General features: G+C 31.8%; 1 protein-coding gene across 2 annotated transcripts; it reads left to right on the top strand.

The window, feature by feature from the left end:
- Positions 1-2,901: 2,901 nt before the first annotated feature.
- Positions 2,902-10,765, top strand: LOC112755767 (retinoblastoma-related protein 1). 2 transcript variants are annotated; one of them, XM_025804064.3, is made up of 19 exons: positions 2,902-3,350; positions 3,751-3,898; positions 4,843-4,941; positions 5,026-5,168; positions 5,247-5,343; positions 5,450-5,496; positions 5,768-5,954; positions 6,210-6,276; positions 6,399-6,578; positions 6,677-6,870; positions 6,953-7,832; positions 8,006-8,150; positions 8,244-8,316; positions 8,683-8,859; positions 8,941-9,060; positions 9,140-9,284; positions 9,384-9,496; positions 10,228-10,343; positions 10,428-10,765. In XM_025804064.3, the coding sequence occupies exons 2-19, from the start codon at positions 3,794-3,796 to the stop codon at positions 10,576-10,578; spliced, it is 3,039 nt and encodes a 1,012-aa protein (XP_025659849.1). In that variant the 5' UTR covers positions 2,902-3,350; positions 3,751-3,793; the 3' UTR covers positions 10,579-10,765. The 2 variants fall into 2 exon arrangements, with proteins under 2 accessions (XP_025659849.1, XP_029149432.1); XM_029293599.2 differs by having other exon boundaries at positions 3,068-3,350; positions 9,137-9,284.
- Positions 10,766-12,219: the final 1,454 nt, after the last annotated feature.

Raw genomic sequence — 12,219 nt, 5'->3', positions numbered from 1 at the left:
AAGAAAAAAAAAAAAAAGGGTAAAAACTTGAGTTAAAATTCTGTAAACCCATATGAAACTGTTATACAATAAAATAACGCTGTCAATAGAGACTGTTGTACAATAAAATAACGCTGTCAATAGATTATTATACATTATTCCATGCATATATACCTTATATAGTTTCTCCATTTTCAAGTTTTTTTTTTTTTTTTCACTTTAGAGGCTCATTTTTTCTTTATCCCACAGTACTATACTCCGATGGATACACTTAGTTTTCTGTAATCACTACTTCTCACACTCTTATGAGTGACATGATAAGGAGTATTTTATTTTATTTTTCAGATGCAAATAGTAATTGAATCTAAAAATATTTAATAGTTAGGACAAAAATTATTATATTGAACTAGTTTTAATTTTTAAATAAACGTGATTTTTTTTGAAAAATTATAAAAGACAAAAAAGTTTAATTGAATACAATAATATATATAGTTACTCTTTACTTAAACAGTTAAACTAATGTTTCTTTCAAACAATATAGTGAAATAAATTAGACTAATGTAAACATATGTTATGAACACTACTCATCATGTATTATATTAGTAACATAAAATTTAAAATTAGTGGGGACAAGTGTCCCTACACAATATTATATAATATTATAATTCGACTTTTATAAAAAAAAAAAATTGGTGTCTATAAAAATTATATTTAATTTAACTAAAAGTAGAGATAAAACATAACATAATCCACTTTTTTATGTTTAAATTTTATAATAAGTGAAATTTAGACCTATAAAATATACCTTTGAAAAATATATTTCGCTTTGACATGCATTTGTTCCATCTTTTGTGAGTCAGAAGTCAAATTTTATTGTTAAAATATTAGATATGTATTGTAGTTATTCAGTAACTCGTTCATGCATCAAACTTTTCTCCTATTATCTGCCAAAATTTTATATATACTAAAATATATTTCTTATTTTTAATATTTGTAATTTTTAAAATATTTTTAATATTTAATTTTATTCAATTTTGTCCTTAATATTTTTGATTTATTTAATTTATTTTTAACGTTTTTAATTTATATCAAAATTATTCCTAAAAATTTTTTATTTTGTCCCTAATATTTTCTATGGAATTAATATTCAAAAATAATTTTGACACAAATTAAAAATATTAAAAAAATTAAATGCAACTAAATATTAAGAATTTATTTGAAAAAAATTACAAAAAAAAAGATAAAAAGTATAATTTACCCTTTTTATATTAGTTTATAAGTTACTTCATTTTAACCTTTCCTAAAATATTGAGTATAAAGTTGGAAAAATAAACATAAGAGTAAATTTAAAATGAGACCTAGTATTAATATTTTTAAATCTATTATGTATTGCATCTCTTTAAATTTTGCACGGATGTATCCGGATCAGATTGGATTTGGATATGACCAAATTCTAGATGTGATCGGCACTAAAATTATCGGATCGAATCTAATAACTATATTTTTTGGTTCAAATAAGATATTAGATATATCCAATTAAAAAAATACAAAATTTTCTAAAAATTTTAAAATTAAAAAAGCGAAAAAAATTATTTTTCCCTCTCTTTTATACTTATTTACTTCTAAAACACTATTAAACAATATTTAAAAAAAAATACATACATATATATATATATAGTTAGTATAAACTAAAAAAATATATTTTTTAAACATAGCATAACATAACATAATATTTTCTTAAGCATAACATAACATAATATAATTTTTTATTTACTTTATGGATATACATATTAGATTTGTGGATACAAAAATTAAATCTTATTTATATCAGTAAGAAAAATGCCATTATATATATATATATATATATATATATATATATATATATATATATATAAACTAAAAAAATATATTTTTAAACATAGCATAACATAACATAACATAATATTTTCTTAAGCATAACATAACATAATATAATTTTTTATTTACTTTATGGATATACATATTAGATTTGTGGATACAAAAATTAAATCTTATTTATATCAGTAAGAAAAATGCCATTCAAAGCCACCAAGGTGTCATTCTTCTTGTTAATATATATAAACTATAATATATATATAGATATTTTTTATTAAATAGTTTACTTCTATTTAATTTAATTTATTTTTAGTTATAAAATCACTCATTCTTAAATTAATTATATTTTTATTTAATAATAATTATAAACTCATTTATTTTTTCTTTTCATAATTATATAATACCTATTAATATTATTTTTCAATAAATATTTATAGTATATAATAGTATAATAGATATAAATTAATTAATAAATTATTAAAATTTAAAAATAATAATTATTTTAATATAACAATAAAATAAAAATATTTATGATAGGATAAAATTAACAAAATACTTATTATTTTTATTTCATATTGTTTTAGAATAGCTAAATATTCTTAAAATATTAGTGAAAATATGTATTTTAAGTTTTAATTTTAAATTTTTTACTATTTTTTATTTTTTATTTATATAGGATCGGATCAACTAGTTTAATCAGTGATCCACCGGCTGAACCAATGATCTAGTAACCTGATCGGTTCTGGTCCAGTTTTAACAACTATGGTATCTAGAAAATCAATGTTTTTTATTTTTGGTTCTTTTTTTTAACGGGTTTTTTGTTTGATTTTGAACAAGTCCAATTCTTTTAGCATATTCTATGTTTTTTTTACTGGCCCTAAATTTTTCTTTCATAGCTTGAATGGATCAGGACTCGGTTTTACTAGAGGAAAGGGTCATGATATAAAGAAATTGGGCCTTCAACTTAGAGGGCTGAACAAAAATCTTAAGAGAGATCCAGTCCGTAAAAATCAGAGAACTCCGAACTCTCGAGAAAAAATGAATATAAATAAAAGGGAATCTTTTTTCCAGGATTGCTGAAAGAGAGATAAGAATTAAGAAGAAGAAACAAGTAACTCATGCTGCTCGTGGCGACTGTCGTACATTCCGGGTCAAACCAAAATTACTAAAGTACCCTCATCCACATCAGACTACGTTTTGGCGGGAAAATCTCGTAGGGACACACCAATTTGGCGGGATATCTTAACAACGCATATACGTTTTTTCTTTACTTTTACAGACAAAATTAATCCCCAAAAAAAAAAAAGAAAAATTTACGTTACATGAGAGTGAAATGAAACCCTAGGCTTTTCTTTTACCAGAAAACCCAATCTCTCTCTCTCTCACTGTCTCTCCTCAGTCCTCCCTCCACAACAGTCCGCTACCACCGCGACGTCCACCACTCTCCACCGCCGCTGTTATTTCTTCCCCGCCGTGAGTCAATCCGCCGACACATATCCACAATTTGTTAGTCCACTGTAAGGCTTCCTTCTTTGGTTTGTTTGTTTGTCCTTTCAGATCTGTGATTATGTTGGGAGTTGTTAGCCGATGATTATTCCTTCTTTTTTTTTTTACTTTCATTGATTCAAGTTGTGTTACTTGCATTTCTTCGAGTTGCTGTAATTGTGTTACTTTATGTAAAATAAGAAGCTAATTCATTGTTTTGTTTTTTGTACCTTTTTTTTTATATGACTTTTAGATTAAGATTTCTGTCTTTTTGTACATGTTTAATTTTAGTAGAGGAAGATATTTTTGGATGTTACATGCGTTATAATTTCACTTGTTTGAAGCATAATAGAAGACACTACTAAGCTAGCCCTTTCTATCTCATCTCTTTCTCACTCTAATTCTCTCTCTCTATTTCTTCCTTTGCACTAGGGTTACCTTTCTGGCGTGATCTGCGTCAAATAGAACCCTTTGCATGAGTCCTCCAGCTACACCGAACATGGAAGAAGAACCAAAGCCTTCCGTTCCAGCCGTTGATGATGGCGACCAAGCTGAGTCTCGATTCGCCCACTTTTGCAAGGTCCATTTACAAACCTTCCGAGTTTGCTGATTTTGTTGTTTAATTATTATTATTATTATTGTTGTTGTTGTTGTTGTTGTTGGATAAAGCCTCAATACTAGTAATTTTGTTTGAGTCAAACATAGGGTCTTTAGGGTTTATCCTTAGGGGAATAAAGATTGAAGTAGCTGAATGAAAAGCATCCGAGATTTTCTTAGTTTTATTCTTAGGTTACAAGTAAGGTACTTATGTAAGCTCTTATTGAATCCTTGGGCACGTCTTAATTGTGAATAGGTGGAGCTTTCTCCTTTTTCCCCTTATGTACGACATAAGAAAACTGAAATCCCAAATTGGTTACACTCTTTAATTATGTCGAGTTTAGAAATTAATATTTTATAATGTACTCCCGGAAGTTGCGCGATTTTCTTAAATAAAAAAGGGGAGATACAGCTGAAAATATTCTATTCAATGATTTCTTACTGATTGATAGGAAGATATAAAGATATGGCGTCGTTGGCGCAAGATCAGGTCATTCGATGTGTCCCGCCGCGATCCACCTGAATATTTTATTATACAATATAATATAGTTCGTCGTTTTCGAATTCAATGAAAGCAACGGCGCAATACTAAAAACATTTAATAACTTAGTCATTAAATGGTTTGATGACTAACTATGACGCGTTGGGTATAACGGTCATCCACTGTATTTGACTCCTATCATTCACTTTATGTTGCTTGGGAAGAAAGTTTGAGAGGGGCTCGGACACATGATGACGTCATTTGCTTATTTCTCAATTCATTTTTGTTCGTAGAAGGCTGTCATTGGATTGATAGTCTTGATCTAAATAGATGTATTTGAATATATTATTTGTGTGCAGTAAGCAGGCTTTCTTGAGTCGTGTTTAAATTGAGATCTGTGATCATTAAATGCTATATATTGATATGAATTTTTTTTCCAATTGCAGAATGGACTAGTATTGGATGAGAAAAGCCTTAAAGAAGCAATGAATCTGCTTGCAGGAACCAAACATCTTTTACAGGCAAATGTTTCATCAATGGGGAATGTATGGACACCATCCATTAGTATAACATATACCTTGTAAGGAAGTTTTCTATTTGAACTCATGAGGCTCTATAATTCTTTTCAGTCTGAAGAAGCAGAGCGGTATTGGTTTGCTTTTATTTTATACTCTATTAAGAAATTGACTCAGAAAAATGAGGCGGGTGGGAAGCAAGAGATGGATAACACTGGGCTTACCTTGTGCGGTATATTGAGAGCAGCAAAGCTCAAGTATTACACTATCCTTTCTGGTTTACAAGTTTATAGTCTGTTCCAATATTCACTGTTATCATTTTTTGTGTTTAACAGCATTGCAGATTTTTTTAAAGAGCTGCCTCAGTTTGTTGTTAAGGCTGGTCCAATTTTAAGTAATATATATGGCTCAGATTGGGAGAGCAGGCTTGAGGTAATGACTAAGCAGAGAATAAGGGTTATATTTGTTCAATTTTTCACTTTTTTAATCCTTAGAAATAGTTTTTCTAAGCCATTTCTGTTTCATACATCTATACCAGGCAAAGGAGATGCATGCAAATGCCATTCACCTAAAGATTCTTAGCAAGTAAGTAGTTCATCATTTACATCCGTTTCATCATTTAATGCCTTAAATTACCAATGTATAATAGATTATTCACTCTTTTTGAAGAAAAGAAAGTAGTAAAAAAAGACGATAAGGAACCCTTTCTAAGATATAAAAGTAAAAGATAAGTCCTGTAGAGATAAACTGGGAATAATGTTATTCTTGTCTTAAGTGGCAATATATTATTAACTGTTTTTTGTTACAATGGAGACTAAGGGAGGAACTAATTGACCTATAAATTTGATGATGTAAGGTACTATAAACGTGTATTTGGAGAGTTCTTTGTGGCAGTGGATAATGTTGAAAAGAACTCATCTGTGGCTGTTCAAGCATCTGACTACCATCGCTTTGGATGGTTACTTTTCTTGGCACTTCGTGTACATGCTTTTAGCCGTTTTAAAGATTTGGTGACTTGCACCAATGGTTTGATTTCTATCCTGGTATGTTAGATTGTGATATTACTTCATTCTTCGCCACTGTTTCATATCATTTTCTCTTCAATAGTGTTGTATGAAGATAACTGTTGGAACTTGTAAAACTTTAAAAAAAAAATTAAAGTGCTTCTTGGCCTTTGAGGGTTTTCATGATATGCAGTGTGTATTAGTTAACTACTTTTGCTCCTTTATGTTCTGTTTAGGCTCTTTTTCGAGTAAAGGAAGGCAACTGTCTTACTTGCTTTTATCTATTTTTTATAGGCAATCTTGATTATTCATGTTCCTGCGCGATTTCGAAATTTCAACATTAATGACTCTTCACGCTTCGGTAATAGCTGTTCTCCTCTCATCCCACTATTTTATTTGATTTTATCCATTCTCTTGTCCTGTGCTGCCTATTTTGGTGTGTAAACTATTTATTCTGATTTTCTTCCTGTTCAAATTTCTTAGTTAAGAAGAGTAACAAAGGTGTGGACCTCCTGGCGTCTCTCTGCAATATTTATAACAATTCAGAAGATGAATTGAAGAAAACCATGGAGAAAACCAATAATTTAATCGCCAATATATTGAAGAAGCAACCTTGCTTGGCATCTCAATGTGAAGCTGAAAACCTGGAGAATTTTGATAGAGGTTTATTTCGATTTATACATACACACATATATAAACTTTTATGCATCAGGAGAATAGATGATGTCATTAACTGGTGCTTACTATCCTCTGTTTTGCAGATGGGTTGACCTATTTTAGAGATTTGATGGAGGAGTCATCTCTTCCTTCCAGTTTAAATATCTTGGAGAAAGATTATGATGACATGATTCGCAACAAGGGTGAATTAGATGAAAGGCTGTTCATCAATGAAGATGACAGCTTGTTAGCTTCTGGAAGTTTGTCTGGGGGTTCTGTTTCTGCAAGTGGTGTAAAGGTATGTTTGAAGGGGGAAAAATTGAGATTTACTTCTGCAATATATTTGCAAATACCTAATTATCTATTATTGTGCTCTGTAGCGGAAATTTGATACAATGGCATCACCCGTAAAGACTATTACAAGTCCACTCTCGCCCCACCGCTCCCCCTCATCTCATGCTAATGGCATTCCAGGCAGTGTAAATTCAAAGATGGCAGCGACTCCTGTAAGCACAGCAATGACTACTGCAAAGTGGCTTCGTAGTCTCATATCACCACTTGCATCAAAGCCATCACAAGAGCTTGAGCGTTTCTTGACATCATGTGACAGGGATGTCACAGGTGATGTGGTGCGCAGGGCACAGATCATATTGCAGGCAATATTTCCCAGCAGTCCTCTTGGAGAACGATGTGTAACTGGAAGCCTGCAAAGTGCGAGCCTGATGGACAATATTTGGGCAGAGCAACGTAGATTGGAGGCCTTGAAGTTATACTATAGGGTATTGGAAGCAATGTGCAGAGCAGAATCCCAAATACTACATGCAACTAATTTAACATCACTACTAACTAATGAGAGGTTCCATCGGTGTATGCTTGCCTGTTCTGCGGAACTTGTTCTGGCAACTCATAAGACTGTAACAATGCTGTTCCCTGCAGTATTGGAGAGGACTGGAATTACAGCTTTTGATCTTAGCAAGGTGATCGAAAGTTTCATTAGACATGAAGAATCTCTCCCAAGAGAATTAAGACGACATTTGAATTCCTTGGAAGAACGACTCTTGGAGAGTATGGTATGGGAAAAGGGTTCATCGATGTATAACTCTTTAGCTGTCGCTAAACCTTCACTTGCTGCGGAAATAAATCGTCTCGGACTATCAGCTGAACCAATGCCATCATTGGATGAAATTGCAATGCATATTAATTTCTCTTGTGGAGGTTTGCCTCCTGTGCCTTCCTTGCCTAAGTTCGAGACGTCACCAAGTAATACTTCTATTTTCATAGCTTGAAGATTTCATGTCACATTTTCTTGTTCTCATATAATTGTGGTTCATCAGTCCTTAAGAGTTCTTATGGTTACTTGTGATGTTCCATAAAATTATTGCTTGCTCTTAGTGAATTTCATTGTAAGATATCTGTCAATGAATTGATTTCAGCTCAGAATGGGGATACAATGTCACCAAAACGACTCTGTACAGAGTATCGAAATTCTTTTGCTTCACCAGTGAAAGATCGCCTTCTTCCCTTCAGCAATCTTAAATCAAAGCTACCCCCACCTCCTCTACAGTCAGCATTTGCCAGGTAAACACTGGCAGCACCTTTCAAGTTTTTAGATTTTACCACTATCTGTTGTCTTCTTTTTGTTTCTCTTTGCTGACTGTTTCTTCTCTGCAGTCCAACAAAACCAAATCCAGGAGGTGGAGGAGAAACATGTGCAGAAACTGGGATTAATATATTTTTTGGCAAGGTATTTGACTTTAATTGTTAACAAGGAGTTGTAAGCAAGCTATATATGTATTAATAATTGGTGACAAAGGTGCATATGTAGATACATAGGTTCCTTAATTCAGTGAGCTGAAAGGAAAATGCTGTAACAATTGTGCATGTGCTCCCTACTTATTCAATGTGACAACTAGAATTTCAGGATGTTTTTGTTGTTGTCGTTGTTACAAACCAAATGCCTTTTGGAATAGCATCATTGCATAGCCCCCATCTTTTTTGTTTCATGATGACAGGGCAGCTACCCTGTGTTTAAGGTTGACTTTTTTTTGGTTGCTTCACCAAACCATTATAATAAGCATTACATCTTGTATGCAATTTCTGTTTTTTGCAGATTATTAAGTTGGGAGCAGTCAGAATAAGTGGCATGGTTGAAAGGTTACAGTTATCACAACAGATAAGGGAGAATGTATACTGTCTTTTCCAGCAAATCCTTAATCAACGGACATCTCTCTTCTTCAACCGCCATATTGACCAAATCATTTTGTGTTGCTTTTATGGAGTTGCTAAGGTTTCCATTTTGTTTTAGTAACTCATAATTGCAGTGTTTATTCTGTTATTACCAATGTTCTCATCCTGTGGTGTTTTGCAGATTTCTCAACTGAATCTAACTTTCAAGGAGATCATATACAACTATAGAAAGCAACCACAGTGCAAACCACAAGTCTTTCGCAATGTATTTGTGGATTGGTCATTGACACGCCGAAATGGGGTATGTAACTAAAATTTGATGCTTACATGAACTATCCCTTCAGAATCATAACCTTATATAATGATCTGGATGGAAGCAGAGAAGAGGACAGGAGCATGTGGATATCATTGCATTCTACAATGAAGTATTCATTCCCACTGTGAAACCACTTCTAGTAGAACTTGGGCCTGCAGAAATCACTACAAAAAACAGCCGGATGCCTGAAGTGAATGTTAAAAATGATGGTATATGATTTTTTTTTATTTTATTGTTTTATTTATATCTGGCATATTAATTCAATCTGATGATTTGTGTACCTTTTTTTTTTTTTGCTGGCCTTTTAGCTCAATGTCCTGGATCTCCTAAAATATCATCTTTCCCAAGTCTTCCAGATATGTCACCAAAAAAGGTGTCTGCCACACGCAATGTATATGTCTCTCCACTACGATCATCCAAGGTACTTGTTCATTTATTGGCTATATGGCTTTCCTCTTTGGACTCCTTTTCTTTCCAGTATCTTTTAATTTTTAATGCTGTACAGTATACAGTCTACTGACATCATGCTGTAAAATGAAGCAGCATGTGAGGACTTTGATTTTTTACAATTATTGGTGTGTTGAATAATTATGTCGGTATTATGCATTCAACTCTTTTCCCAGTCACTTTTTTAGATCACAGATTGATATGATGTCTATGTGCGACAAGTTTGTGACTAGAAACCACTGTTAAGGAAACAAAATCTGTTTTGGTGGAAAAAATTATTGTAATGCAATGAATGCATGTTTGAAGATAAAGGCTGGCTTCTTCATTAAACATATTTGTTAAAATTACATGATGCTGGGTAGTTTATTAGTTTTTGTCGTGTTCTGCAACTTCTGTTGGGTCGTTGGTTTATACTCCTTGTTCAAATCCAAATCCAATTCCGGAGTCTCACCAGGGTACATTGGCGAATTGGGATCTTGGATGGATGAGAATGGAGGGAAGGGAATGATTTCATGAGTAACATAGAGTTATTTTACTCTTCAAGCCCTTTCCATCCCTCCCTTTTCCTCTTAAGATCCAACAAAAACACTGGAACACCAACCGCCAATATGTTCCCTTGATCCACTGCATTTTACCTGATGTGGTAGCATATTTACCATAGACATCAACCTAATAGCAAAATGTGTTCATTAATGGTTTGTGCAGATGGATGCTCTAATATCACATAACTCAAAAAGCTATTATGCATGTGTTGGGGAGAGCACTCATGCATATCAGAGCCCTTCAAAAGACCTGACCGCCATCAATAATCGTTTGAATGGGTATGCTTTCCTTGAGTTATTGATGATTGAATCTTGTTATTACCATAAAATATGTTGTTCTTATTTAGTCTGGTTCTATTGTAGCAACCGGAAGGTCAGAGGTTCGCTCAATTTTGATGACATGGATGTCGGCTTGGTTAGCGACTCAATGGTTGCGAACAGCCTCTATCTGCAAAATGGAAGTTGTGCATCGTCGTCGGGTGCACCCATGAAGTCCGAGCAACCTGACTCTTAAGTTTAATGTTAGTGTAAATTCCCATTTCTCTTCCTTTCTCAACACACTGGATGAATCAAATACTAGATAGTTTGAGACGGGGGTTTCGTAGGAGCGGTGACAGAATGCCGCCACTGCCCCCTTGTACTTTTTTGTCTGACTTGGTGTTTTATTTTTTTAAGTTAGGTCTCTGATTAGGTTCTGGTAATTTATGTTTATTACCTGCTTTTTGGGCTGGGGTTTTCAAGCAAATAGCAATGCAGCGCTCAGAAATATAATTCACTTGCCACTTACCAAAAAAAAATATATATATAATTCACTTGCCTAAATAGATATGATTAAGAGTAAAATTCCAAATTGGTGCCAAAATTTTTATCAGTGGCCACTTTAATACCTAACCTTTGCTTATTAGTGCCTGTCTATCGATTTGTAAGTTTAGGGACTAATTGACTAATAAATAAAGATTAAGGATGAAAGTGGCCAAGTTTGTGGATCAATTTGTGATTTATTCTAATTAAAATCTTTAAAAATACAAGTAATAATGGTTCTTAGATAAAGGAAATAATTTCTGAAATTCGTAATCAGTAAGTTATGTTAATGTATCAAATATCTTGTACTTAGCTGTTATTTTATCCTTTTTACAAAGATTGGGAAAACTCGAAGTCGTAGTGGTTTAGTGTAATCTTATTTAGTTAAGGATTTTGCTATATATTTAAATATTTTTATCAATCAAGTTTAACTAAGTTGATTTAAATTCCAAAAAAAAAAAAAAAACCACTCAAACATAATATGAAATCACATAATCCCGAAGTAGAAATTTTTTTAGTTTTGATATTGAAATTTATTAAGGTTATGAATTATTTATTAAATCGTATTTTTTCTTCAAAAGTTATTGGGGTTATTATGGATAAATAGAAGAATGAAACAAAAAGTTGCCTAATTTTTTTTTGATTGATTTTTCTTTTGTTTTTATTCTTCTTAAAGAGTGAAACAATAAGAGTGAAAAAAAACTATAAAAACAAGTTGTTTGGAAAAATTATAAAAAAATAATACCAAAATTTTTTATTTGTGACATAGGAATTGTTTAGTTTTAACATGGAAATTCTTTAAACATGACTCAAAACATAATGTTGCAGTTTTTTTTTATTCTTTTTTAGAAGATGAAGATAATGACGACAAGATTAAAAAAGAATTATGCAAAAGTATAAAATAGAATGTCGCATTTTTTTTCAAATTCTTATTTTTGAAGAAGACTACGATGATTATGACATTGCAGAAAAAGAAAGAAGAGGAGGATGATGATGATGGAGGAAGAGGATGTGATAATGATAATGAAAGAAGAGGAGAAGGAAGAAGAAAAAGAAATACGCTTAAGAAAAGATTTTGTTGTCTAATATTTTTATTTAGTTAACCAAACAAAGAGTATCATCTTAAAGTTTAATATATGACAATGATATAGGAATGTACGGACAAAATACGCATACAGAATTTTGATTTGATTTGACTTGGTTAAAAAAAAGATTTGATTGTCTAGTATTTCTATTTAATTAACCAAGCAAAATCTTAAAATTTAAGGTATGACTATTATATACATGAACTACAGGTTAATTCGTTTATATTTTTATTCTATATACAATTATATATATTTCGACAATACTCTTA

The sequence above is a fragment of the Arachis hypogaea genome, chromosome 6 (genome assembly GCF_003086295.3).
Source record: "Arachis hypogaea cultivar Tifrunner chromosome 6, arahy.Tifrunner.gnm2.J5K5, whole genome shotgun sequence".
Taxonomy (NCBI): domain Eukaryota; kingdom Viridiplantae; phylum Streptophyta; class Magnoliopsida; order Fabales; family Fabaceae; genus Arachis; species Arachis hypogaea.
Note: the sequence above shows the minus strand (reverse complement) of the source record. Positions and strands in the feature narration are given on the sequence as shown.

Coding starts and splice junctions, on each gene's coding strand:
- LOC112755767 (XM_029293599.2), top strand. CDS start 3,794: ATGAGTCCTCCAGCTACACCGAACATGGAAGAAGAACCAAAGCCTTCC. Junction 5,497..5,767: donor CACCTAAAGATTCTTAGCAA/GTAAGTAGTTCA, acceptor TGATGATGTAAG/GTACTATAAACGTGTATTTG. Junction 8,860..8,940: donor GCTTTTATGGAGTTGCTAAG/GTTTCCATTTTG, acceptor GGTGTTTTGCAG/ATTTCTCAACTGAATCTAAC.